Source organism: Cetorhinus maximus, unplaced genomic scaffold, assembly GCF_964194155.1.
Source record: "Cetorhinus maximus unplaced genomic scaffold, sCetMax3.hap1.1 HAP1_SCAFFOLD_325, whole genome shotgun sequence".
In the NCBI taxonomy this organism is placed as follows: domain Eukaryota; kingdom Metazoa; phylum Chordata; class Chondrichthyes; order Lamniformes; family Cetorhinidae; genus Cetorhinus; species Cetorhinus maximus.
Window position 1 is genome coordinate 67979 of NW_027596275.1, and position 25149 is coordinate 93127.

The window sequence follows — 25149 nt, forward strand, 5'->3', positions numbered from 1 at the left end:
AATTAGAACTTCTCATTGGAAATGCCGTGATCCTGCAGTTGTTACACACTTCTACTGTCTCTCACCTGTCCATTGGACTCTTACCTTAATCCGAGACCCCTGCTTCTCTGCGACCTGTGAATCTTGCTCCAAGCTCGCATCCCATATTCAGGTTTCCATGTCAATCAGTATGTTGGGGACCCCACCACCTGCCCATGCATGTTCCGGCGCATTATAGCTTTTCTTCTGTATGGGTAAAAGTGCATTCAATAGTGTGCCCTCTACCTGCCACCCAGCCTCGGGAGTGAAGTCAACCAATATTTCTTCAAAGGGTAGTGGAAATTTGAAACACTCTTCCTCCAAAAAGGCTGTGGATGCCGAGAGGTACTTGGGAGTTTTTATGGCTCGGAACCATTGTTAATAGTTACCAGTCTGAAATCAACACCTGCCCTTTGAGCTAGGAGGATCAACTTCACCATCCCAGCCTTGCACCCCCCATCCCATCCCCCCCACACACACACACACCCCCACCCCCACTCCAAGGAGACACGGGTTGAGGTGCCTGTCAGATTAGCACACCTCACCCTTCTATACACAGAAGGCAAGCGGGCACATTGCCCAGCCTTCACCTGCACAGGGACATGTGCCATTTGGCACTCTGCATCTCAGACCCCTGAGCGCCACAAAGAACAGCCACCCTCCAAGACATTTACACACAGTTGCATGCCAAGTGGGTGCTCACCTTTGTGGAACGCAGAAAGATTATTGAACCATTTCTGCCACTGAATCCATGTGCGGTGCGCAACATGCCAGCTCACCTGGGCAGCCACCTCCATCCAGGCCTCCTTCATCTGATGGGGTCGCCTCCTCTTGCCATCCCACAGCCTGGAAATGTCGCACTGGGCACTCTCTGCCTCCACTAGAGAGCACAGGCACTGTTCCGAGAACCAGAGGTGGCAGGGGAGTATTCTATTACACTCCTGACTTGTGCTTTGTAGATGGTGGACAGGCTTTGGGGAGCCAGGAGGTAAGTTACTCATTGCAGGATTCCTAGCCTCAGGCCTGCTCTTATAACCACAGTATTTATATGGCTAGTCCAGTTCAGTTTCTGGTCAATGGTAACCCCAGGATGTTGATATCGGGAGATTGTGATGGTAATGCCATTGAAAGTCAAGGGGCGATAGTTAGATTCTCTCTTGTTGAAGATGGTCATTGTCCGGCACTTGTGTGGCGCGAATGTTATCAGCCCAAGCCTGGATATTGTCCAGGTCTTGCTGCATTTGGACATGGACTGCTTCAGTATCTGAGGAGTCGCGAATGGTGCTGAACATTGTGCAATCATCAGTGAACATCCTCACTTCTGACCCTATGATAGAAGGAAGGTCATTGATGAAGCAGCTGAAGATGGTTGGGCTGAGGGCACTACCCTGAGGAACTCCTGCAGTGATGTCCTGGAGCTGAGATGATTGAGCTCCAACAACCACAACCATCATCTTTTGTGCTAGGTATGACTCCAACTAGTGGAGAGTTTTCTCTCTGATTCCCATTGACTTCAGTTTTGCTCGGGTTCCTTGATGCCACACTTGGTCAAATGCTGCCTTGATGTCGAGGTCAGTCATTCTCACCTCACCTCGGGAGTTCAGCTCTTTTGTCCGTGTTTGAACCAAAGCTGTAATGATGTCAGGAGCTGAGTGGTCCTGAGTGGTGCCAACAGCATGGGGTTCGATCCCTGTTCTGACTGGGGTGGAGTGGGGACCTGCCTACTTGACCTAGCTGTGGTGGAGATCACCACGCTTTGGGTTGGACCTGCCTTCAGGCAGGGAACTGAAGAAATATTTCTGCCATTGTAGATTCATAATTTTGGTTAAAAGCTAGTGATCTGGATGCAAGCTTCTTCCAGTAGTGATTTGAAGTGCTAAGTGGTTACTCTAAAGGAAAATTGCTATTGTAAAGTCTCATAACATTTGAGGCAATTTTAATACCTAATTATCCAGGATGTCCAGGTTCATTAGATTCCAGAGATGTGGGGCTTGTCTTATGAGGAGAGATTGAGCAGTTTAGGCCTATACTTGCTAGAGTTTAGAAGGATGAGAGGAGATCTAACTAAGGTATGTAAGATGCTAAAGGGGATAGACAAAGTAGACGTGGAGCGGATGTTTCCCCTTCTGGGGCATTCTAGAACGAGAGGTCATAGTTTTAGGATAAGGGGTGGTAGATTTAAATCAGAGATGTGGAGGAATTACTTTTCTCAAAGGGTCGTGAATCTGTGGAATTCACTACCTCAGAGTGCAATGGATGCCGGGACGCTGAATAAATTTAAGGAGGAGATAGACAGATTTTTAATTAGTAATGGGTTGAAAGGTTATGGGGAGAGCACGGGAAATTGGAGTTGAGGCCGAAATGAGATCAGCCATGATCGTAATGAATGGCTAGGCAGGTTCGAGGGGCTGAATTGCCTACTCCTGCTCCTAGTTCTTATGTTCTTATGTCACTTTATTCCATTGACTCAGCAGGGGGCTTAGTTGCACAAATCCTTAGATCGTCTCCTAGCTCAAAGGGCAGGTGTTGATTTCAGACTGGTAACTATCAAAAATGATTCCGAGCCCTAAAAACTCCAAATTACCTCCCGGCATACACAGCCTTTTTGGGGGAAGAGTGTTTCGGATTTCCACTACCCTTTGAAGAAATATTAGTTAGCTTCACTCCTGAAGGATCTAACTCTAATTTTGGGATTAAAACCCTCTCATTCTGGATTTTCCTGTCCTGAGGAAATGGGGTGGTTACAGAGAAACCATCAAATTCTACTAATGTATTAAAGACGTCGATCAGAATGCCCTTGCTCGAAAGTGTGTGCGTAATGTTGACTGGGTATCACAGATACAGTGCCTTCAGAGGAGGGGGAAACGCGGTCCTGGTGGGTGACTCTCCTTCAAAGATCATTCTGCACCTCTCCATGCTCTTACAGGGTTCTCAGTAGCAGACATTAATTCCAACTTGTTTTGTCTTCTGCAGGTTTGTGACATCTCAGCAAAACCCACTCAAAGACCCTGTGGTCTTGTGGCTGAATGGTGGACCTGGGTGCAGTTCCTTAGATGGATTCCTCTCTGAAAATGGACCTTTGCATGTCAGTACTTTCTTTACTGAAGGGTGATGATTGAGTTTTACTGTTGGCTAATCTCAGTCGGGATAGCAGTGTTGGCTTTACCTGGGCTGGTGGGAAGGGAACAGCCAGGGTTCCTGGTTCTGTCCTAACCCAATGCCCACCTACCAGCCGAGGTGCTGCTTGCAGATTGGGCAGCCCAAGCCCTTGTTCTCCTTCTCACTCCCGGAACCTGCATTGGGGATGAAACCTGCAATCTTCTGGTCAGTCTAGCTCAGTGCTGTGCACGGTTGTACATTTATACTCTGAGCCTTTGGGAGAACTGAGGATAGCATTTTGGTATGAAATAGGAGAATGTGTACTGAGTGAACAGGAAGTAAATAGCCAAGGAGCTCCTGAAAATTCCTTCAGGCGCTTCGCTGGATAGGGAATAGAGCTGAAGTATAGGCTCAGTGCAGAGGCGCTGAGCCACAGACATGCCTGCTGTGCTGGGCACCAAGAAAATGACCTTTTATTGGGCAATCACCCGGCTCAACCACTTAATCAACAGGATGGAGTGTGGTGGGTGCAACGTCTTAGGGAATAGGTATAGTTTAAGTAAGTTATATTGATATTTGTCGGTGTTAGGAATGAGTTTTAGCTTTAAAGTTTAAGTTTGATTTGTATTTCTGTATGTGTGTGTTAAGAAAGGTCAAATAGAGTTTTAGTTTCACTTTAGAAAGATGCTTGCATTTCTTAAGAGAGTTTTATAACCCCTAAAGAGAAAGTAAACACACAAGGATAGAAGGATTGGACTGTTGCCTAGCAACAGGGGTCCAGAGAGGCAAGACCCTCCCACAGACACACAAGAAGGAAAACAGCAGTTTGTTTTGGAAGTTGTTTGAGTTCGGTTGGTTTGAAGGCAACTGTGAAGCAGAAGCAGCCTAAAAGGGGACAGATAGCAAGTCCCTAGCTAAGAAAAACCCCAAAAGTCCAGGGGAATGGAAGAAGAGAAAGTCCAAAGAAGACCTTATAGTCAAGGACAGGAATCTTGTAAAGGTCCAGTTAAGTGAAGTTAAGAGTGAAGGGCAGAGAGAAAGGCTCCAAGTTTCAGATTTAAAGAGACAAAAGCTGCAGAAAGCAATTTTAAAGTGAGAATAGCTTGCAAGAGGCAAGAAGGTCCAAAGAGACAACTGAAGGCCTGTAACTCTTTGCTATGGGCATGTGAAGCAGTGATACTGTTGACGGCTAAGTCAGAGATAGAGTGTGTGGAAGGCAGCTTGAATGCATGTGGTGACCCAGGGAAGAGGAACATCAGAAGGAGAATTCGAAACCCTGGAGGGAAACTCTTGCGGAAGGTGCCTGAGAGAAAACGTCAGTTTGGGAGCAGATTCCAAGCTGAGGTCTTGGAGAATGGAGATTGGAAACTCTCATGTGAAGGACGGGATTCAGTGAGACTGGTTGACTCATGGTGTGACAAGTGTCTGGGAGAAGTTGAGGAGAGATCCATAGCATTTGGTTGAGGTGGCATCTGTCACTTGGTTTCAGAGAGTGGTGTGTCTGACCACAAGGTGCCATAGGTTTACATGGACTGTGTACTTGCTGTGAACATTAGAGTATAAGATAGTTTTTGTAACTTGAGTTATCCTTACAAATCTGTATATATCTGTAAAGGTATAGTTGTGGTTGAAGAAGTATTGTAATATAGTTCATCCTTTCCTGTTGAATAAATGTTTTATTGGTTTGTTAAAAGTTCATCATCTGACCCCTGTGCCTCTGTTCAGTAGCTACTCTCCAAGTATTTAAACGAACAAAAATAAAAGTTAGGATCTATCAAGCTGGGTTCCACTCTGGGACCAGGCTTGTCCAGGGGTAACTTCAACTGGGATCATAACACAGCAAGGATAGTATATGGGCCTAGGTGAGTGGGATGGGTGGGGGTGGCATCCCAAGGTGAGCTTTGGGGGTGAGAGGCGAGTGGGTGTGAGGTGTGCTGGGGATTGTGGAGTTTGGGGGCCCAAGGTGTTCTATCAATTGAGTATAAATATATACAGATGGAGGGCATTGATTGGATGGTTATCTGAGCATGAGTGTCCCATGCAGTAAAAGGTTAAGATGGTTCATGAACTCCTAAGCTGTCTGTCTCTTCTGCAGCCTTGAGGAGTCTGTGGTCCACGTGTATACAGGTTGTGAGAGGTGGCAGCCCCTTTTTTTGATTATTTGAGGCAGCTGCTCCTCAAGGTCTGGTTTCACTTCAGCCACACGCTCCCAATCTTTGGCCACCCGGTGTGTAGCGGGGTGGGCAGGGTGGAGGACCTTCTTGTAAGTCTGTTCCTGGGCCTTGCCAAGGTGGCCATTAACAGGTCCAGGCGGGCAGTTGAAGGGGTCATTCAGCCTGACTGTCTGCTCCTCTTCCATGGCTACGTTCGTGCCCCAGTGTCTCTGGAGACGGAGCATGTGGTGTCCACACTTGAGGCCTTCCATGACCAGTGGGCACTGCAGGGGCTGGAGTGCATTATCAGCTCTGAAAACCAAATTTTAGTTTAAGTTTCCTTCTAAAGTTATTTGTTACAGAGCCCCTATGAGGGCTTTCAATTAGCTAATTAGTTTCTATTTGTTCATTTGGCTTACAAAAGAGCATATAAAGAGACACTTGCTGATACAGGAGTAGAGTGGAGTCAGGAGATATATACCTGTAATATTTCACTCTGTGAATAAATCCATTGCAAGTAAAGACTGGCTCCAGTTTCTTCCTTCATCAACTGGCTATTAGGAGTATAACACAGGGGTGGGGAAGTTGGTTAATGCACTTTCAGGTTGATAGGTCACTTTCTGTTAACTCCAGTGTGTTTGCCTCCAGGTGATAGATGACGGCAGTACACTCTACATCAACAAGTACAGCTGGAACAAAGTGGCCAATGTTCTGTACCTGGAGTCTCCGGTTGGGGTTGGCTTCTCCTATTCGGATGATAAAAACTACGCCACCAATGATGATGAGGTATTGTGTCCAATTTTCCACCCCTGTTGGGACATCCCAGGTAGTGAGAGCTGTTTGCTGGGGGCTGGTGATCCCTGTGGCACTCAATCAGGGTCCTTTTCTACTCTCTGATGCAGCCCCATTCACAAAAACACTTTTGTTTTCTTTTCAAACCTCCTCAGATGTTTGACCGCTATTTGATGCCTTCCTACTTTGTATTCTGATCACTTGTTTGGTAATAGTGTCAGAAGCCTCGCTGAAATCTGAACATATCAAAAACAATAGATCCCCAGGATTTCACATGTTGTGTTCTGTAGCTGAGAGCAATTTAATTAACAGGTCAAAGAAAGAAAAGAACTTGTATTTCTATAGTGCCTTTCACAACCTCAGGATGCTCCAAAGCGCTTCAGAACCGAGCAAGTATTTTTGAAGCATGGCCATTGTTGTAATATTTGAAATATTGCAGCCAAGGTTGGACACAGCAAGATCCCACAAAGAGCAATGTAATAATGACCAGATAATCTGTGTTTTGTGATGTTGAAGAATTAATGTTGGCCAGGACATTGGGAATAGCTCCCCTGGCCTTCGAAATAGTGCCATTGATCTTTTATATCCACATGAGAGGAAGATGGGTCCTGGATTTAGCATCCCATGTGAAGGGCAGCACTTCTGCCAGTTCCCTCTGTACTGATGCCAGGTGTTAGCCTGGATCATGCGCTGAAGTCTCTTGAGCAAGAATTGAACCTACAACCTTCTGACTCTTGAGATGCGGGAGCAACCCACTGAGCCACAGCTGACATTGGAATGTCTTGGGACATGAAAAAATTCCATCTCCAAGCTTTCAGGACAGCCAACAACCCTTAGCTCAGTACTATCAATGACTAATGCTTGCAGGTCCTCTGTGGGTCTTTTCACCCTGCAGGAAGCACAGCACTAACCCCAGTGTCGTATTCACCCCCACTCCTCCCCACTTCAACAGGTCGCAGAGAACAACTACCTGGCCCTGCAGGATTTCTTCAGAAAATTTCCCAACTTCACAAGAAACGATTTCTATGTGATCGGTGAAAGTTACGGCGGGATCTACACACCGACCCTGAGCATGAAAATCGCAAATGGCCCAGCGAAGATTAACTTCAAGGTATTTGCATTTCCTTTTGCTATGGAACCCAGGATCAGCCTCTTGTGTGTTTCCCCGGCCTCGTGTTCCTCCTCCTATTGTTTGGGTGGATTGTCCCGCTGTAATCTGGGTCACTGCCCCCATCCCCATATACGGGATTGAAGCATTTTGTTGTAGGGTGTGTTAGTGTGAAAGAATGAAGAGTCTGTATTTGATACAGTACTTTATCACAATGCCCCAAAGAGTCTCACAGCCAAGGAAGTACTTTTGAAGTGTTGTCATTATTTAATGTAGGAAACGTGGCAGCCAATTTGATCACAGTAATCTCTCACAAACAGCAGTAATCTGTTTTTCAGATGTTTGTGGAATAAAATTTGGCCAGAATACAAGAACGACCCAGTTGTTCTTTGATATAGTGTCTGGGATCTTCTTTCTCCACCTGAGAGGACAAGGTGGGAATATGGTTTAACGTCTCATCAAAAAAAAAAAGTGTGCTTCTAACAATGCAGCACTCTCTCCGTACTACCCTGAAGTGTTAGGCTCAATCTCTGTCTTCCAGCCTCTGGAGTGGGATTCAAACCCACAATCTGCTGACTTGGAGGTAAGAATGATAACCATTGAGCCACTGGTGTAGACTAAAGTCCTTCGGTGTTTTAAGACACTATCAAATCCCACAGCCAATCCCTGGTGTCAGATATGGGTGGGGCGAGCAATTGGCCCCAGGATCCTACAAGTGAAGACTGGCTCCATTGGACAAAGCGGTAGTGGAATGCCAGCACTCGTATATCCTGGAGTCACCGTCTTCCGGGTGGAGGGGGTGGGCAGGAGCCCAGCTTGTGGTGATGTTACATTCTGTGTTCTAGGGGTATGCAGTCGGGAATGGACTGAGCAGCACGTATTTCAATGACCAGTCACTCGTCTATTTTGGATATTACCATGGGCTCTTCGGCGACACGTGGGTATTGTATTTGAACCTCCAAACCAGGTGTTCTAAATCACAGCGTGAGTTCAGTCTAAAAGGGGCAGCATCCTCACCCGACCTGAAACATTGCATGGACCAGGTCGGCAGCCCTGTTCAATGTGGCATGACCTGTTCCCGTTGAAGCAGCAAGGCTGCCATTCTGAGCAGCGCCACATCCAGGAGTCTGCAACATGTTCAATGGATTGGTCACTGCCAATCTGCTGACTATTCAAAATTGTTCAGTGGGCAATATAGATTGAGAAACTCTAGTTCTAGTGACCTCTAAGGAACCCCACTATACACCTTCCTACAGTCTGAAAAATAATCGTTCTCCACTACTGTTTCTTATCATTCAGCCAACTTGATATCCATGCTACCACTGTCCCTTTTATTCCTGGGCTTTGGGAAAGATGTAGAGAAACAAATTGTTAAGAAAATTACAGAGAAGTGCAAGAATTATAGCGTAGTTAGAATGGGGGACTTTTAATCATCCAAATATAGACTGGGTTACAAGGGGGCAAGAGTTCCTAAAGTGTGTTCAGGAGAATTTTCTACACCAGTATGTTTCCAGTCCAATGAGAAAGGAACATTTTTCAGCCTCGAGGAAGGTTTATAGTAGAGTTCCCCAGAGGTTGGTTTGAGGACCCCTGCTCTTCCTGATATATACTAATGACCTAGACCTTGGTGCATTGGGCACCATTTCAAAATTTTTGAATGATATAATACTTGGAAGCATTGTGAACTGTGAGAAGGATAGTGTAGAACTTCAAAAGGACATAGGCAGGTTGGTGGAATGGGCCGACAATGGTAGGTGTAATGTAATGCAGAGAAGTGTGAAGTGATTCATTTTGGTAGGAAGGATGCTGAGAGGCAGTATAAAATACAGTGTTCAACTCTAAAGGGGTTGCAGGAGCAGTGGGACCTGGGTGTATACGTGCATAAATCATTGAAGGTGGCAGGGCAGATTTGAGAGTGGTTAATAAAGCATACAGCATCCTGGGCTTTATCAATAGGGACATAGAGTACAAAAGCAAGGAAGTTATGTTGAACCTGTATAAAACATTGGTTCAGCCTCAACTGGCATATTGTGTCCACTTTTGGGCACCGCACTTTAGGGAGGATGTGAAGGCTTTAGAGAGGGTGCAGGAAAGATTCATGAGAATGGTTCCAGAGATGAGGGACTTCAGTTATGTAGATAGATTGGAGAAGTTGGGACTGTTCTCCTTGGACAAGAGAAGGTTGAGGGGCGATTTGATAAAGGTATTCAAAATCAAGAGGGGTCTGGACAGAGTAAATAGGGAGAAGCTGCTCCCATCACTGGAAGGATCAAGAACCAGAGGATGCAGATTTAAGGTAATCGGCAAAAGAAGCAATGGCGACGAGAAACATTTAAGCAGCAAGTGGTTAAGAGCTGGAATGCATTGCTCAAGAGTGTGGTGAGGGTCAATTGAGGCATTGAAGAGGGAATTGGATTATTATCTGAAAAGGAAGAATGTGCAGGGCTGTGGCAGAAAGTAGGGGAGTAGCACTAAGTGAATTGCTCCTTCAGAGAGCTGGCACAAACATGATGGGCTTAATGGCCTCCTGTGGTGTAACCATTCTTTGATTCTGAGATTCAACTTTGTTGGTAAGCCTGTTATGAGGCACTTCATCAAACATCTTTTGGAAATTTATGTATGCCACATCAACCACATTACCCTCATCAACCCTTTGTTACTTCATTAAAAGGTCAATCAAGTTTGTTAAACATAATTTTTCATTAACAAATCCATGCTGGCTTTCCTTAATCTACATTTGTCCAAGTGAGTGTTAATTTTGTCCAAAACTATAATTTCTGAAAACCTTCCCACAACTGAGGTTAAACTGACTAACTTGCAATTGCTCCCTTACTCTCACGCCCCTGTTCAAAATAAAGGGTGTAACATTTGCAATTCAACATCCCTGTATCTAAAGCGGATTGGAAAATTATAGCCGGTGCCTTCCCAATTTCCACCTTTAATTCTTTCAGTAAACTAGGATGCATCCCATCCAGACCTGCTGACTTATCAACCAAGTACAACCAGCCTTTCCAATATCTCTATCAATTTTCAGCTACCTCCTCTTTCACTATGACTGGTAGTATCATCTTGTCTACTATTTATATGCCTATAGAAGACTTTTGGATTCCCTCTTGTGTTAGCTGCCAGGCTCTTCTCAGATTTTCTTTGCCTCTCTTATTTCCCTTTTCACTTCCCATCTGAACTTTCTATATTCAGCCTGATTCTCACTTGTATCATCAACCTGATATCTTTCTTTTTCCACTTCATCTTATTCTCATCACTGTGGGAGATCTGGTTTTGTTTGCCCTACTTTTTCCCCCCTTCTCTTTTTATCTTTCCCTCCCTACCTTTCCTAAGCACCTTCTATCCAGGAATATTCAGTACCCAGTCCTGCCCTTTTGCGGAGCTAGGCTTCTGTTATCACCATATGGTAGCTGCAGACTGGGCTTGAAGCGAGGAGACTGAGGGCTGGGATGGGAAGGGGAGGAAATGTCTGAGCACACAAAGGTACAGTCAGACATCATCTATCTTTCTTTCTTCCTAATTCCTTAAGATTGTGGAGCCAACTGAATAGATACTGCTGCAAAGACGGATCCTGCAACTTCTTCAACAACAGCGACAATAACTGCAAAGACTCAGTAGGTTCTCCTTGTTCACTTACCTTCTCCAGCTTGCTCGCTCGCTGTGTGATTCTGCACGCTGTGGATATATGAAAGAAAGACTTGCATTTATATAGCGCCTTTCACAACCTCAGGATATCCCTTTACAGCCAACGAAGTACTTTATGAAGTCTAGCTACTGTTGTAAATGAGGCAGCCAATTTAAGCACAGCAACATCCCACAAACAGCAGCGCGATAACCACCAGTTCATCTGTTTTAATGATGCTGATTAAAGGGAAAAAGGATTGCTTAGGACACTGGGAGAATTCCCCTGCTCTTTGAATTGTGCCATGGGATCTGTTACACCCAACTGAGAAGGCAGACCATGCCTTTAATTGCCCTCCTGAAAGATGGCACCACCAACATTGCAGTACTCCCTCAGTACTGTACTGGAGTGACAGCCAGGATTATGTCCTCAAGTCTGTGAACCGGGACTTGGAAGCCACAACTTTCTGACTCTGAGGTGAGAGTGCTACCCACTGAACCTCGAATGACTGACACTTCTCCATTTCCTAGAGAGGGACAATTGTAACTCAACTCACCCAGCTGAAACTGACTCCCATCAGATCAGGCACCCAATTTTGAACTGGTCAATATCGGAAACATGCCTGGCCCTAGAGGAGTTGGCTGGTCTCCAGGCTGGTGGAGATTTCTTCCTCTGGGTGTTTGATCGGGTCAGAATCGAGCTTAGGTGCAATTTCTCTTTCCTTTCGGCATTCCTTCTGAAATCTGTTATGTATCGGCTGTCCCAATCAGGGTGAGGTACTGGACGGTAAAGAAAGACATTTGGAAGGGGGAAACTGCCCGAGGAGGTGTTGAGAGGTCGTACTTGTGCACTCCAAACCAGGGAATATTTGGTTTCTGCAGCACTCCTTTGTGCTCTTTGAGAGAGCTTTCCAATTAGTTCCCTGTCCTGCCGTTTCTCCACAGCTTGGCAGATTTTTCCCCTTCAAGTATTTATCCAATTTCCTTTTGAAAGTTACTATTGAATCTGTTAGTGCGTTTAAGATCATCTTTTCTTACATAACGAAGTTAAAGTATCTCATCTACCCTCAGTTCTTTCGCCCGTTACCTTAAATCTATGTACACTGGTTCCAACCATCCTGCCATTGGAATAGTTTCTCTCTACGCTATCAGAATTTTGAAGACCACTATTAAATCTCCTCCTGGCCTTCTCTGCTTCAAAGAAAACAACCCCAGCTTCTCCGATCTCTCTCTCGCCACATAACTGGACTCCCTCATCCGTGTTACCATTCTGCTAAACCTCCCTGAAGTGTGGTGCCTGCAATTGGACACCACATTCCAGTTGAGGCATAACCAGTGAATTCTAAATGTATGAATTAAGAAACACTTGCAATGATATAGCGTCTTTCACGACAACAGTACCTCTCAAAGTGCTAACAGCCAGTGAAGTACTTTTGAAGTGAAGTCACTGTTATGATGTAGGAGATGTGGCTGTCAGTTTCTATACAATCCCAGAGACAGCAATGTGACTGACCAGATGACCTGTTCTTAATGATGCTGATTGAGGGATAAATATTGGCCAACACACTGGAGATAAATCATCTGCTCTGCTTCAAAAAGTACTATAGGATATGTTCCGTCCACCTGTGACAGTTGACTGATCTCCATTTAATGTCTCACTTAGCACAACTTTCTTGCCTTTGAACTTTCTGCCTCTGTTTATAAAGCTCAGGATCCCATAATGTTTTTTAACATTATCAACTTGTTCTGCCATCTTCATAGATTTAAGTATGTGACCATCAGTTACATGGAGGTATAATCCTTAGCCCAGACATATGTTCCCAGTTAAAGAAAAAGACAGATGTGGTATAAAGGTGACAAAGTGATGAGTATTTGGGTAGCCTGAGAAAACAGACAGTAAACAAATGATTTTCTTTACAGCTGAAAGAAGTCTTCACAATCATCTACGATAGTGGACTCAACGTGTACTCGCTGTACATGGACTGTGCTGGGGGAATACAGGGAAGTAACTTGCGCTTCCTCAGAGACCTCAAGAACCTCTTTCATTTTTACCAGTTTGAAGTCGTGGAGGTACAAACCATCAATTTCCTTTCTGTTTAGAATCCCAAAGGACCAACCACATCCCATTCACTGCCACTGTATAGAATCCCAATGGATCAAACTCCCTCTATTCATTCTCACTATATACACCAATGAGCCCAAGCCTTTCCTGTTAACTCCAAATCTAAGAATCCCAGAGGTCCATTCTCCTTCCATATCCTGCTCTTAGTATAGAATATTTCCTCATTTTCTGGAGTGTCAATACGTTTTATAAATGACCTTACCTATCTTTGTGTTAATCTGGGCTTAGTTGTTTTTGCCATGTGTGGATAGTTTGTCATGGTACATTTGTGCTGCTGTAAGTCTCTCTCACTCTCTCACCAGAACACAGATGATTCCAGTAACCTAGATCCTCCATGTATCAATGGTACAGCTCAGAGGACATGGCTAAATCGTGCAGATGTGAGAAAGGCCCTACACATCCCAGAAAATGTCCAGTCCTGGGAACTCTGCAGGTAAGAGACCATGTGGGCAAACCAGCAATATTACGTGTTCAAAGCACCCCTTCAATCGGATGCCTTGGTTTAATCCCATTGCTTAATAGAAATCTGCCCTATCAAATACTTCTTAAAAATTTTAAACACCTTGAGAGATCACCCTCACCCTTCTAAACTTTAGAACTGTTTTGATGTATTTATTCTAACCTAAGCTAAACCATTTCCTCCACTTGCAGTGAAGTGGTTGGTGAAAACTACCAACGTATCTACAGCACCATGCAAGATTTCTACCTGAAGCTGCTCAGCAAGGGTCTCCGTGTGCTGGTCTACAATGGTGACACTGACATGGCCTGTAACTTCCTGGGTGATAAATGGTTTGTGCAGTCACTGAATCAGCAGGTACGTAGGATACCTCTTGATACTCAGACTGGAGCTGAGATGTACCGCATCTTTTGATTTTTAAAGCTCCGTTACCCTGTAAACTTTCCAAATTGTAATATTATTACTGTCACAATTTGTGCTCAGTTGGGCAGCTGATCCAGCCACAGGTATAGGGGCAATGGAGATGTTTGTAGTTCAGGAAGGTGCAGATAGGTGAGAGTTTTCCTGCTGCTGATCACTGACCCCTGCTGGAAAGTGTGTGGGTGGATGTGGGGTGAGGCTGGGATCAATGATGAAGAGTCTGCTGAAGATTCGGTTTCTAATTCATTCACAGGAGGTGGGTGTCACTGGCTAGGCCAGCTTTTATTGTCCATCCCTAATTGCCCCTGAGAAGGTGGTGGTGAGCTGCCGCCTTGAACCACTGCAGTCCATGTGGTGTAGCTACAACCACAGTGCTGTTAGAGAGGGAGTTCCAGGATTTTGACCCAGTGACAGTGAAGGAACGGTGATATAGTTCCAAGTCAGGTTGGTGAGTGGCTTGGAGGGGAACTTGCAGGTGGTGGTGTTCCCATGCATCTGCTGCCCTTGTCCTTCTAGGTCGTAGATTTGGAAGGTGCTGTCGAAGGAGCCTTGGTGAGTTGCTGCAGTGCATCTTGTAGAAGGTACACACTGCTGCCGCTTTGTGCCTATGGTGGAGGGAGTGAATGTTTAAAGTGGTGGATGAGTTTATTTCTCCTCGATGGTGTTGACGTATTCATCAAATGAAGGATGATGGTCTTGGGAAAGATGCTAGATCTGTACGACTGAACCGAAGCAAGGATCAGCAACCTCGGGTGGAGTGGTGGGGAGAGTGTGGTTGACGTTCTAGTTAAATCTGTTTGCACCTTGCAGATGGGAGCTTGCTGTGGTCCCAGATACTGAGTGCCTGGCCCTGACACAAGTCAACACTCCAATGTCCTATCTATAGGAAAGGCCAATAGCATTTCTCTAACAATCTGTTGAACTGCCCCTATCACACTGCTGGGCAGATTCTGAGACACTGGGATAACAATGTATCTTGCAGCTCATTAATGTGGAAAATATAATCTCCAGCCCGTGTGGAGACTTTGAACTTCAGTAAGAGCTGAGGTACAGGTGTGTCATTCCCAATGAATAATTAATTAGCTGACTAACTGACTGTTTCACCACCAGAAAACCTTGGACTACCAACCATGGATTTACAATAAACAGATCGCAGGGTTCTACGAGCAGTATGGGAACCTCACCTTCCTGACTGTCAAGGTAACTCCTTCTTTATGTTGCTTTTCCCTTAGACCTAATGTAGAATCATGTGAGTAATAGTGGAATCTTTTTTATTCATTCACGGGATGTGGGCTTCGCTGGCTGGACCAGCATTTATTGCACATCCCTAGTTGTCCTTGAAGGTGGTGATGAGCTGCCTCCTTGAACCGCTGCAGTCCACGTGGTGTAAGTACACCCACAGTGCTGTTAGGGAGGAAGTTCCAGGATTTTGACCCAGTGACAGTAAAGGAACGGCAGTATATTTCCAAGTCAGGTTGGTGAGTGGCTTGGAGGGGAACTTCCAGGTGATGGTGTTCCCATCTATCTGCTGCCCATGTCCTTCTGTATGGTAGCTGTCTTGGGTTTGGAAGGTGCTGTCTAAGGAGCCTTGGTGAATTCCTGCAGTGCATCTTGTAGATGGTACACACTGCTGCTACTGTGCGCCAGTGGTGGAGGGAGTGAATGTTTGTGGATGGGGTGCCAATTAAGTGGGCTACTTTGTCCTGGATGGTGTTGAGCTTTTTGAGTGTTGTCATCCAGGCAAGTGGAGAGTATTCCATCACACCCCTGACTAGATGGTGGACCGGCTTTGGGGAGTCAGGAGGTGAGTTACTCATCATAAGATTCCTAGCCTTTGAACTGCTCTTCTAGCCACAGCATTTATATGGCTAGTCCAGTTCAGTTTCTGATCAATGGTAACCCCCCAGGATGTTGATGGTGGGGAATTCAGTGATGGTGTTGAATGTCAAGGGGTGATGGTTAGATTCTCTCTTGTTGGAGATGGTCATTGCCTGGCACTTGTGTGGTGTGAGTGTTACTTGTCACTTGTCAGCCCAAGCCTGGATATTGTCCAGGTCTTGCTGCATTTGGACATGGACTGCTTCAGTATTTGAGGAGTCGCGAATGGTGCTGAACATTGTGCAATCATCAGCGAACATCCCCACTTCTCACCTTATGATGGAAGGAAGGTCATTGATGAAGCAGCTGAAGATGGTTGGGCCGAGGACACTACCCTGAAGAACTCCTGCAGAGATGTCCTGGAGCTGAGATGATTGACCTCCAACAACCACAACTATCTTCCTTTGTGCTAGATATGACTCCAACCAGTGGAGAATTTTCCCCCCCGATTCCCATTGACTCCAGTTTTGTTAAGGTTTCTTGATGCCACACTCAGTCAAATGCGGCCTTGATGTCTCACTTCACCTTGGGAGTTCAGCTTTTTTTGTCCATGTTTGATCCAAGGCTGTAATGAGGTCAGGAGCTGAGTGGACCTGGCAGAACCCAAACTAGGCGTCAGTAAGCAGGTTATTGCTAAGCAAATGCCACTTGATAGCACTATTGATGACCCCTTCCATTACTTTACTGATGAGGGAGAGTAGACTGATGGGACGGTAATTGGCTGGGTTGGATTTGCCCTGCCTTATGTGTACACACCTGGGCAATTTTCCACTTAGCCGGATAGATGCCAGTGTTGTAGCTATACCGGAACAGCTTGGCTAGGGGTGCAGCAAGTTCTGGAGCACAAGTCTTCTGCACCTACGGTGACAATAGCAACAAAAGTGTAACATAAGACAAGGCACACACTGATCACAGGTCACTGAATGAAGCAGAGTGATTACTGCACTTAAGCTAATCTGAGAAAGAAAGACTTGCATTTATTTATGAAGTGCCTTTCTCAGCCTCTGTGTCCCCCAAGAATTTAAAATTTTAAGAATTGATCCAGCAACAGTGTGGAAGAGAGTTCCCAACTTCTACCACTCTTGGTGAGTAGAAATGTTTCCTAGTTTCACTCCTGAAAGATCTGACTCCATCTTCAGATCGCTCCCCAGTACTTGACTCCGCAACAAGAAATGTTTCTTTTTATTTATGCTGAATATCCTGAAAACTTTATTAAGTCATCCCTCAACCTTCTAGATTCCAGGGAATACTAAAGTTAAAGTTGGCAATTTTGTGCAAGTGAGAATTCCGAGTAGGTGGGGAAGGGGTGCTGTTTTTATCCTTTTTGCTTTACCTCCAGTAGTTGGTTAGTGTTCCCCTTTTGTCTCCAAACTAGGGGACTGTAATTTGATATTTAACACGTAGTAACTAGCTATTGACCCAGTAAGTAAATAAGGTTAGACGGACATGGCCGCCAAGTGGAGTGCCATAACTGCAATACATGGGACGAATGGTCAGTGCCAGGAGAGTGCGACTGCGAGCCAGGTAGGTATGGGAAATCCAGCATTTGTTGATGGTGGAGCTTCAGTCCTTGACCATGACCAACAGGTCTGAAGTGCTTGCTGCCTCCATGAATGAGAACAAGGACTGCAGAGTGACTGGGCAAACTGACAATGGCACCATAGTATAAGATGCCATTTAAGTCAGGGGAGTGAAAAAGAATGTGATAGTGATAGGGGACAGTATAGTTAGGGGATAGATACTGTTCTCCGTCGCTGTGAATGGGAGGTCCCAAGGTTGCTTGCCCGCTGCCAGTGTTGGGGGCATCTCTTTGCAGCTGGAGGTGAACTCAGGAGGAGGAGGATCCTGTTGCTGTAGTCCCTGTAGGAACCAACGACATACATAGAACTGGGAATGATGTTCTGCTGAGAGAGTTTGAGGAGTTAAAGTCCAAATTAAAATGCAAAACCTCAAAGGTAGTAATTTCTGGTTTGTTAAAACTGGTCAATGTGCCAATTGGCATAGGGTCAAGCAGATTAGAAAATTAAATATGTGGCTCAAAGAATGATGTGTGAAGAATGGATTTTGATTCATGGGGAACTGACATCGCCGTCAGCTGTCCTTCGATTCGAGGATGGCATGTCGATTACGGCTGAGCTCTAGGTGAAACATCGTGAGGCTTTCATTTATACAACTCCTGGCAGTGCATCCAAATCCTATTCCGGATGATAAAACTAACTCCACGGATACGAGGGTCTTTGTCAGCCTTTGCTTTCCAGTAGAAGGTGTGTCCTTTGCTTGTTTCTTCAGCTGCCCTTCCCCAGGAAGGCAGGTCACACTGAGGGCAGCGATGTCAATTTGGAATCTTTTGGACTCTTGAGATTACCCACGAGGGCCCTAACATTCTGTGTTGCAAAATTTAAAGTTTTCTTTTTTTTTGACCACAAAGATGGCAATCCCGCAGGGTGGTGTTCCCCAGCCAGGAGAAAGTGGGTCAGTCTATTTTTAAGGCACCTTTTCTAGCCCCTTCCCCATTTGAGGTGAGAAGAGGGTATCCTGAAGAGGTCCTCTCTGTTACAGATGCTGCTGCCCAAAAACACCTCTGTCCCAACACAGGTGACCAATGACCTTCATCCATCTTCCACCTGTGTGGAGATTCTTGACTAGGGTCTCCCAGGTTCACAGCCCTGTCCCTGTCACCAATTCTCCATCACCAATGGTCTTGGCAAATAGACCCTGATAGAAGCCCGCTTGTGACTTTGTTTAATGTGGGGACTTGGGGCGACGTCATTGTCCACACGATTTTGACAGATTGGTGGTCAGATTCTGTGATGTGTCGAGCCATGATGACTGGGACCACCTTTCTGCTGCGGCTGCCTTCTGCCTTTCGCAGCAAGTGAGATGCACAGTCTTCCTTCGCCTGCTCTGCCATTGAAAAGTTTTTGGACAGCCCTTTGTCTGGCACCTCCTCCCCAACCTTGCTGCCATGGACAGCCCTGCCAGGAACAAGGAGCTCCTCACCGCATCACTCAAGGGATCATCGGAGCACACAAGCCTCGCCACCACATCAAGGTCGTGATTCCCTGGAGGGTCACTGGCATCAGCATTGGGGAAAGAGGGAGATGTTTTGGTGGAATTGGCACCACTTAAACTAGGCTGGGACCAGTATTCTGGTGAATCATGCAACTAGGGCTGAGTGTAGGGCTTTAAACTAAAAGGTGAGGGAGACATCAGGTGCCATAAAATGGCAAGATTTCTGAGGAGAGAGTGGGGCCAGAAAATGGTGAGATTTGGGACGAGAGAACGGAGCAAGGCTGTAACCAGTCTGTTGGTTCAGGCCCACATTCAAAAACAAAAATCAAAGTGTAACATCACAGGGAGCAGGTTGGTGATCGGCAAGTGAGTATTTCTTATTTATCTGATCTAAACTAGGAAATTTAAATCAGGGTGAGTCGAACATAAATTGAAATAATAAGTATATAAACACAAACAAGACTAGAGGCATTAATTAAAAACTTTAAGAAAATAATTAATTACTTAATTAAATACAATAAGGATGGCAGGGTGGGTGACGTGTTGCAGCTGCAGTATGTGGGACTCATGACACCATTGTGATCCATGACACCTGCAGTAAGTGTCTTGTGGCTCAAAGAGCTTTGGCTCCGAGTCATTGAGCTGGAGGTCGAGCGACAGACACTGCGATGTATCAGAGAGGAGGAAACTTACCTGGACGCTTTGATCCAGAACCCCTCAGGCTAGGGTTGTCTGATTTGGTCCATTGTCAGGGACAGGAGAGTGTGACTGCGAGTGGGACAGGTGTGGGTATTGAGAAGGTAGCCTCAGACTTTGCAATTGTCCAACAGGTTCGAGGCTCTTGCAGCCTGTATGGATGAGAGTGGGGAACTGCAGGATGGATGAGCAAACTGACCGTGGCCCAGGAAGCTTCTCAAGTTGGGGGGATAAATAAGAATGTTGTGGTAGTAGGGAACAGAATAGTCAGGGGCATAGATCACTTCTAAGTAGCCAAGAGTGAGAATCCAGAAGGCAGTCTGCCTAGTGCCAGAGCTCAGGACATCTACTCGGGGCTGGAGAGGAACTTGAGGGGGAGGATCCAGTTGGTGCATTCCACATAGGAATGACATAGATAGGCCTAGAAAAGAAGTTCTGCATAGGGAGTATGAGCAGCTCAGGGCAAGATTTAAAAAGTAGAACCTCCAAGATAATATCTCGGGATTATTACCTAAACCATGAGCAAATTGGGGTAAGGTAAATAAGATTAGAGAGTTAAATGTGTCACTGAAAGATTGGTGAGGGAGAAATGTGTTTTGATTTGTGGGGCACTGGCACCAGTACTTGGGAAAATGGGAGCTATACCTTTGGGATGGTCTTCACCTGAACCATGCTGGTACTAGTGTTCTGGAGAGTCTTATAACTAGGGCGGTAGAGAGGGCTTTAAGCTAAATAGTGGGGTGAGGGAAGATGTGGTAAATTGAAAGGACAGGATAAGGCAAGAGAGGAAGATAGCATTAAGGCTGGATCATGGGGCTCCTACTCAGTCTTAAATCCTTGTCTATTTCCCATGAAGTCTCTGCTGCCTACTTGCCTCTCGTTATATCCTCTTACTATTTCATCACTAATCGTTCCCCTTTCCCATATCTTTCCTGTAGACATTATAACCAGGCATATTTATATCTCCTGACTGACTGTCTTTTAGCCATGTACAGTAATGGCTATCATGTCATACGTTCAAGTTGAATTTGGGACTAATTAATTCAGTTGTTCCTTATACTCCATGCATTTCTGTAATGAATGCCACACTCCCTAACCTGTCCTTTTTGCTCTAATGTTTTACTCGCACTTTTATTTTCTCCAGATTTAATTAATTTGCATCTTTTAATTTTCCCTTTACCTGTGGTGCTGAAAGCACAATTTCTGGTGTTTCTCTACTCAATTCCTTTCTGTTGGTTTTTAAAAAAAAACTGTTATAGACACTAACCCAAGTCCTGTGATAATTCCCCGCCCCCAATCTCGCACTGACCCCTGTGATACTGCACCCTGCAGTGTATTTTAATTCATTCTGAGGTCTGGGGCTTCGCTGGCAATGTCACCATTTATTGTCCAACCCTAGTTGGTGCCTAGCAACCAACCTCCCTGGACACTGGTTATTATGGGCTGTTTTTAGTTCAGAATGGGAAATGGGATCAGGATGGAATTGGTGTGTGGAGTCGGAATTACCAGGGTGATGGTGATGTCCATTGATCCTAACTCTTCACACTCTCTCTTCCTCAGGGAGCTGGACACATGGTACCACAGTGGGCACCAGCACAAGCCTTGAAGATGTTTGAATCCTTCCTCTCCAACTCTCCATACTGATGGGGCGACCGTCTTGCCCTCAGCTCGTTGCCTTGCTAGCTTGTTGCCTTATTGTCATCCAGTTGTTAAATTTTTCTCTCTCTCTCACACACAAAATGGGATTTTTATCGAAGCACAGGGACCAAAGCAAATTGCACCAATCTGAGCCAAATGAAACCAAACCAACAATACCTCATAAGAGAGACTAGATCAGAACAAATACCAACGCTAGCTAGAGAAGAGTTGCTATCAATAATTTGAGAATTGTCTTCCATGAAATTGAAAGAGGAGGAAGGAACCAGCATTTTAATTGGTTGCATTTGTGCCTATATTCCAAAAGAAACAAGGCCTGAGCAGTGGGGGTCTGTCCTGGGTTTGCATTTCCTCTGCACGTGGAACTGAACCAACAGTATCAAATCACAGCTTCAATCAGAGAGAACAGGAGGGACCGACTACCCCATGGCTTTTTAAATATAGGGGTTAGTGGGCTCAGCCTGCCGTATTCACTGACAGGAAATGCATTCAATATGGGCACTCCGAGATTTCCTAATGCTATTAAAGTGACCTTCGTCAGTGTTCCTGGAAATGCTCCGAAAGCCCATGTTTCAGGAGTGATTCCCTCAGCCTGGCCACCATCCTGGTTATTCTCTCTCTCTCTCTCTCTCTCTCTCTCTCTCGGAGAGACTCACCGTCTCTGGTTGACCAGGATATGGGCAGCTCGTCCAAAGCCAGAAACAAAGTGGTGGACCCAGTGTAATGGCCAGAAGGAAACAGTAAATCTTCCCCCAGAGAAAGATTTAGAACCGCCGACATCATACTTAGGTTAGTCTGGGTAATGGTTTTACCACCAGAGGCAATCGTGTCTATGAAATGGGGTATTAACATGTCCTCGGAATCATGCTGCTCCTCACAGCCCATTGGAAACCTTTGGACAGGGAGGCCCTTTAGCAGAGTCTGGAACAGGGCCCTGCACACATGTGGAGTGTCCTCCCCACCTCCCCCCGGCCTAGTTCAGCTCAGTTTGGTGTTTTTGCTATTTTGAGATAAAAATCCCATTTCGGCATGTGGCTTTTTTGTAATGTTGAGATTGCTAATCATTGGAATGTCCAAAACATTCAGTTCCCTGAGGGAGCTTTTTAATCAATTTTTTAAGATAATTGTTTGTGAGTTTTAACAAAGGGCAGGGACCACTGAATAAATTCAATAACTTTATCTCCTCCAGAAAGGGACTGAATCTTTCAGTTTCCTTTAGATGGGTTTCTGCCAAAAACCTTGCCACACGTCATGACTCAAGTGTAAGTTTTGAAAGCGAAAGGTAACTTTGGACCTGTGGTTCCCAAAGCTCTCCATAGCTGGTCTTTTCTTCACTTGGCCTCTGGGTCTATTGTAGACTCATTCATAGAGACTGACTGCTGATTATTATATCATGGGACCAGCAGGATGGTAGGTGAACTGGATGCATCATAGTCATTTTCAGTCCAGCAATCTCTGTTTAATTTGTCAATCTCACTTTAACAAGTGGGTCACAATTTCAGGAGGAGGTAAAGTTGAAAGATTACCTGTGTTGGGTTTGATGTTAGTTATTTTTAGAGGGTTGCTGAAGCCCTCAGCTGCCTTTTGCTGCTTTTATTACACGTTCTTCCATGCTGCTGAATAAAACAGCTGTGTTCAGCTTTCTGTGAAGGGCTGAGGGCATCCTCGGAGCCTCCCTCTGAGGGGGCGAGGGCCCCTTCACCAAGACCTCCCTCTGAGGGGGCGAGGGCCCCTTCACCAGGACCTCCCTCTGAGGGCGCAAGGGCCCCTGGGAGCTCACTAGGAGGGGGTGAGATGCCTGAGCTGGTGTCTTGAGCTTCATATCCACTTTCCATCGCTCCCATGTCTGTGGGCAGCCATTGAGATAAGACTGGGGAGACAGTGGAGGCAGTTCCCTGGGTCAGCTCTTGGGCTCCTCACCACCCTCTTGATGGTCAAAAGCTGGGAGAAGGTCACTAAGCTGCCCTTTCACTTGAAGCTGGGGGAAAGACACATACTGAATTAAGGAAAGAAAACCACATTTTTATGAGGATAATTTGTTTTTAAAAATTGTTTTATTTCCCCTGTGCACTGGTGTCTAACACTGATTCCTCATTTGTAAAATGTCTTCCTGTTAGTTGCATTGAGCTTTAGGTTCTCTGCTCAACCTTAGTCATTGCAACAGCTCGGGAAAGAGAACTCCAAGGCCAGTTTGCCTACACTGGGAGTTAGCTTATCCCCCTGAGCCAACCCTGGAGCGCTGACCGTCAGGGGGTTGAGGGGGAGATGTCAGGCTTGGCTGCAGCACTGAAGAGAGCTGTACTGCGAAACACATCCAACATCAGAGTGACAGGAACACTCAGCTCTGCACCACATCCTCTGTCTGCATCCACACATACACACCCAGCTTCAGTGACCTTTGATGCTGCTGCTGATGCTTTGTATTGTATTTAATTCTTTAAACTGATAGTTACATAGGATTGGTACATGCTGCAGAGCCCCAACACATGTGTTGGGGGGTGAGGCAGAACAGGACATTCTGAAGCACAATGACACTTCAAATAAATGATCTAAACTCTGTTCCATTCTGTCTGTGTGAATGGATCGGGAAGCGTTGCCACCATTCCAGGATAGTCCTGGACTTGCCAGGAATTACGAACATACAAACATATAAAATAGGAACAGAAGTAGGCCATTTGGCCCCTTGAGCTTGCTCCACCATTCACTAAGTTTATGGCTGATCTAATTGTATTTCTAATTCCACATTCCCATCTACCCCCGATAACCTTTGATTCCCTTGCCTAACAAGAATGTATCTACATCCACCTTTAAAGATATTCCGTGACCCTGCCTCCACCACCTTCTGAGGCAGAGAATTCCAAAAGAATTGAAGATTAATCTCCAATACAATAGGGACGTTAAACAAAACTCTGTGTTTATTCAGTCTCTGAACACTCCTGTTTATTCTTAAAAATATTCGAGAGAGGTTGAATGACAAAGTCCTCCAAATGGGCAATGGAGAATGGAGATTCTGTTTGATTTCTGTTGGGTTTGGAGGGAGACTTAACCCTGAGACTGGTCATCTCTGTTGACCAATGGTAGGATTGTGTGGGTGTGGATGACAAAGGTGTGAGGTTGTGTGTTGAATGAACCCTCCAGTAATAGGTTAAATTGGGAATGGACCTGCTGGAGGGGGGTGGGGGGGGCAGGAGGAATATGGGTCCTCCACCTCTACTTTCAACTTAGCTCATTCACTGCCCCCTGGTGTCTATATCACCCCCCGCCCGCCCCGCCCTCCTTTATGAAGCAACAGATGGTGTGTGAGATCTCCGTACAACTGAAAAATAGCCAGCTTCAACAGAGATACTCAAACCTTTTAAAGTCAGTTCATCATTTTCTCTCTCAAGGAGTTTATATAAGAATAACCTGGCTGAGTCACTCCACCCAATCCCCCTAGCTCACCTCCCCAACCTGGAACCTGAAAAGAGACATCAGCCACGGGCTGGGTTGTGGCAGACTGACTCCTCACACTTAGTGTTCCCTCTGGTGCTACAGATTATAAAACTCAATGCAAAGTTTTTATTGAGAATTCAAACTTTGCCCTTTCACCTCTGGCACCTGGGCTCCAGGATTATAGACTGTCTGGTTCACTCTGGTTCCTAACTGATACCATCACCCAGTACAAAATGGCTCACAATCGCCAGGGAGCTGACAGCTGTGTTCTCAAAGGAGAGATTGTTCCATTCCTCATTATGATCATCTTTTACTCTTAAACACAGACATAAACTGCTATCAAAACCTTTGACAGTGCAATACATTGCTTGGATTTCTACATGCTGTGCTTGCTGGTCAAGAGTAGTGATTGTGCAGGGAACAGGTCAGTTTAGAAACAATAGCTAATTGCTTAAAGCACTTTGGGAGGTCCCGCCAATTACTGTTGAAGTGTAGTCACTAACACCTGAAATGAGGCAGCCCATTTGCACACAGCAAGGTCCTTACATACAGTAATGTAATAATGACTGAAAAGTCTGTTTTAATAATGATTGTTAAGGGATTAAAGTTAGCCAGGGCACCGGAGGTCCCCTAGTCTTCTCTGAATAGTGCTATAGAAAAATAATGACTTGCATTTATA

General features: G+C 45.5%; 1 protein-coding gene across 1 annotated transcript in view; it reads left to right on the top strand.

Annotated features, from left to right (window-relative positions):
- LOC144673295 (lysosomal protective protein-like) overlaps positions 1-23597 on the top strand; it is a 53124-nt gene extending 29527 nt beyond the window's left edge. The window contains exons 2-11 of the mRNA XM_078535209.1: positions 2992-3103; positions 5919-6056; positions 7015-7173; positions 8016-8107; positions 10706-10790; positions 12718-12867; positions 13222-13352; positions 13571-13733; positions 14907-14996; positions 20943-23597. Coding sequence (XP_078391335.1) covers positions 2992-3103; positions 5919-6056; positions 7015-7173; positions 8016-8107; positions 10706-10790; positions 12718-12867; positions 13222-13352; positions 13571-13733; positions 14907-14996; positions 20943-21026 — 1204 coding nt within the window. The 3' untranslated portion in view covers positions 21027-23597. The remainder of the gene's footprint in view (positions 1-2991; positions 3104-5918; positions 6057-7014; positions 7174-8015; positions 8108-10705; positions 10791-12717; positions 12868-13221; positions 13353-13570; positions 13734-14906; positions 14997-20942) is intronic.
- The last annotated feature ends 1552 nt before the right edge of the window (positions 23598-25149 follow it).